Below are 3,544 nucleotides of genomic sequence, written 5' to 3'. Positions count from 1 at the left end.
TTGAAGTGTTTTAGGAAAAACTTCACTTTCTTGTTACTCTTATCGTGCGTAAGGTATGATCCAGTTCCATTCTAACACAACATTCTGCATTTCAGATCATGCCTCCTCGTAGAGCTAACGCCAGGAATGCGAATGCCAGGAATACAAACACAGCTCCTCCAGTCCAAGATCAAGAAGTCTCCAATGCTGAATTCAGTAATGCCATTCAGATGTTGGCTCTGAGATGGACTTTTACTTAATCAAAGGAAGTATGTTTGCAACTTATTTCAGAAGTTGGGTTGAGTGGTGCAAAAACAATGAGTACTCCTTTAGAGTTCAATCACAAACTTACCAGTCTAGAATATGATCAAAGTGTTGGTGTTTCTAATGATCCTGAACTAGATGATGTTACATTTTATCAGAGGTTGATTGGGAAGCTGTTATATCTAACGATTACTAGGCCTGATATTTGTTTCAGTGTGCAAGTTTTAAGTCAATTCATGCAACATCCTAAAACTTCTCATTGGGAAGCAGCACTAAGAATTGTGAAGTACATAAAGAGGTCTCTAGGATTTGGAGTTTTGCTAAGTAAAGGAACTGAACCTTCAAAACTCACTAGATATTGTGATTCTGATTGGGCTTCATGTACAAATACAAGGCGATCAGTCACAGGGTACATGGTAAAACTTGGAGATTCGTTGATTTCTTGGAAATCGAAAAAACAGCAGACTGTTAGTCGAAGCTCTGCTGAAGCAAAATATAGGAGTTTGGCAGCTCTAGTTGTGGAGTTAGTGTGGTTAGCTGGCTTACTCAAGGAACTTCATTGTCCAGTTGTTAGTCCAATATTATTTTTCACAGACAGCAAATCAGCTACCAGATAGCAGAGTACGAAACACATAGACATTGGTTGTCACTTCATTTGGGAGAAAGTGAAATCCAATTTTATAAGTCCTCAATACATATGTATTGCTATGCAACTTGCTGATATCTTCACCAAAGGGTAGGTGCTACTCAGCATCATTTTCTATTGACCAAACTTGGTGTGTTAGATGTTTTCTATCCTACAGTTTGAGGGGGAGTATTGAAATATAATAATACTAAAGAGTAGTCAAGTTGGTAGGAAGTTAGGCAGTTGAATCAAGTGGTTTAGAGTTTGTTAATTTTCTGTTATCAATTCTGTTAAAGACATGTCATACACATGTGAGTTGGTAGTTTCCTATATATAGGAACATTCTGTATTCGGCATCTCATTCAATCAATTTGAAATGAAAATTGGTTCATTGGCTACAATGTGAATTTGTTCTTGTAAGCTCTCAATTTAGTTAAGATCACAAAGTTTTCAAGTTATATGAAAGAGCCCAATGGAGGAAATACATGTTCTGCCTAGTCTACGCACTACAGATAAAGCATATGTGGATATGCTATTAACAATCAGCAAATACCGAAAAAATTGACAGTGGAAAACTAAAATAAAAATAAAATTATATCCGCATTATTTATTAATATAATATTTTATTTCTTCAAAATTTGTTTATAATTAATTTATTTTTTATATACTTAAAATTTATTGTATACAAACATAATCAAGAGATTGTTAAAGATAAACTTTTTTTTAGTGTTTCCTTGTCTTACTTTGCCAATGGTCATAATTGCAGGGATATGACAAAGGATTGAAGTGGCCATTTCACCTTATTCTGGAAATTAAATATTCCTTTAATAGATTAAAAAAGAAAAACTTTTAAAATGATACTATTACCTCGAAGTTACTAACATAGCCCAAAACATTATTAAGTATTCCCGATCTATGTTCAAAATAATTGATGTACATATAAATTAGGTTAATTTTCACCTATAGCAAACATAAAATTTATATTTGTATGTCATAGCAAAGTTTATATAATTGCGCTCCATAGCAAACATATATATGTATAATTCGCTATACAAGCAAATTGTACAAAACGAAGTGTATAAAACGAGAAAGAGAAAAAGACTCATGGGCAGAGAATTGTATAAAACGAAGTGTATAAAGCAAAATATATAAAACGAATTGTATAATTATAAGTGTATAGGACGATTATATACAATTTGAATTTGTATAAAGGGAGAAAGACAAAAGAGACTTGGACAGGAAATATATAATTAAATCGAATTATATAAAACGAGAAAGAGAGAAATTATTAATATTGATTAAAATATTTATATAGGCTATTATTCATAATTGATTCATAAATTAACTAATGGTCTTAGACCATGGTGTTGGAGTATCCGGTGATGTATGAGATGGTGTATAGTCAATTATTATTGAATCATCAACCTCCATTTTGTAAAGCTTGGTTCCACTTGTATAAGCTTCATTTGATTTAATTTCTCTTTTTTCAATTCTTCCTGCTAAATCTTATAACAAAGGGAAAAAAAATTATTAACACTATATTATTATAATACTTGCAAGATGAAATAATTGTGACATATGAAAGAGTTGCACTTACCTTCTGCTACTAAAACAATAGACCATAACAAGAAAATTATCTTCAAAAGAAGAAAATAATTTGTTGCAACAACCTTCATCATGATTTTTATTTTTTTTTGGTAATTAGAGATATGATATTTTTTTTGCACTTTGTGAAACCTTTAAATAATAAAAATGTTCACAAATTCCTTGTTATAATTATGGTAAAAACGATTAATAATATAACATGAAAAAATTGACTTCTTTAATAATGAGGAAATTATGTTAATAATTATTCCCTCTAGTCCATATTTAGTGGATGGTGGGATTTGACGTATCATTAGGAAAGATACTTTAGGGTATATAAATTGATTACCATTTTCCATTTTTTTTAGCAACTAAAAAATGTGAATGAAGAGCAAATATGGAAAAATAATTCCGACAATCTTGAATTTTTAACTTTATTTTATTCAATAAAAATATAATGGACAATTTTCACATATAGCAAATAAAAAATTTATATTTGTATGCTATAGCAAAATTTGCATAAATGCACTCTATAGTAAACATGGAAACTGTATAATTCGCTATACATATACAGTTGAAGCAAATTGTATAAAACGAAATGAATAAAACAAGAAAAAGAAAGACACTTGGGCAAAGAACTGTATAAAAACGAAGTGTATAAAACGAATTGTATTATTATAAGTGTATAGGACGAAAATATATGTACTTGCATGTGTATATACAATTTTCTCACGCTTTATACAAACAGAAACGCAATTTATACATTTCGCTTCTATTTGTATAAGCGAGAAAGGCGGGGGTGGCGAGCGAGATCTGGAAGAGGGGAGAGAGGGGAACAAAAATATATGTATTTATACAATTTTCTCTGGTTTATATAATTAGAAACAATTTTTATACACTTGTGTTTGTATAAAAAGTGAGGAAGCGAGCGAGAGATTGGAGGAGAGTGGCGAGCGAGATATTTGGGAGAGAGGCGTCTGACAATTTTTTGCAAACGTTTGCTATGGAGCACAATTAAATCAAACTCTAACTACTCTATTTATTTTAGGTTATTAGTTTGCTATTATATACAATTTTTCCAAATATAAATTA

General features: G+C 30.8%; 1 protein-coding gene across 1 annotated transcript; it reads left to right on the top strand.

Moving 5' to 3' along the window:
• The first annotated feature begins 296 nt into the window (after positions 1-296).
• On the top strand, positions 297-860 carry LOC107003631 (uncharacterized mitochondrial protein AtMg00810-like). Its single transcript, XM_015201952.1, has one exon. The coding sequence runs from the start codon at positions 297-299 to the stop codon at positions 858-860; it is 564 nt and encodes a 187-aa protein (XP_015057438.1).
• The last annotated feature ends 2,684 nt before the right edge of the window (positions 861-3,544 follow it).

This window comes from Solanum pennellii, chromosome 11 (genome assembly GCF_001406875.1).
Source record: "Solanum pennellii chromosome 11, SPENNV200".
Taxonomy (NCBI): domain Eukaryota; kingdom Viridiplantae; phylum Streptophyta; class Magnoliopsida; order Solanales; family Solanaceae; genus Solanum; species Solanum pennellii.
This window is presented reverse-complemented; position numbering and strand designations above follow the sequence as displayed.

Coding starts and splice junctions, on each gene's coding strand:
- LOC107003631 (XM_015201952.1), top strand. CDS start 297: ATGAGTACTCCTTTAGAGTTCAATCACAAACTTACCAGTCTAGAATAT.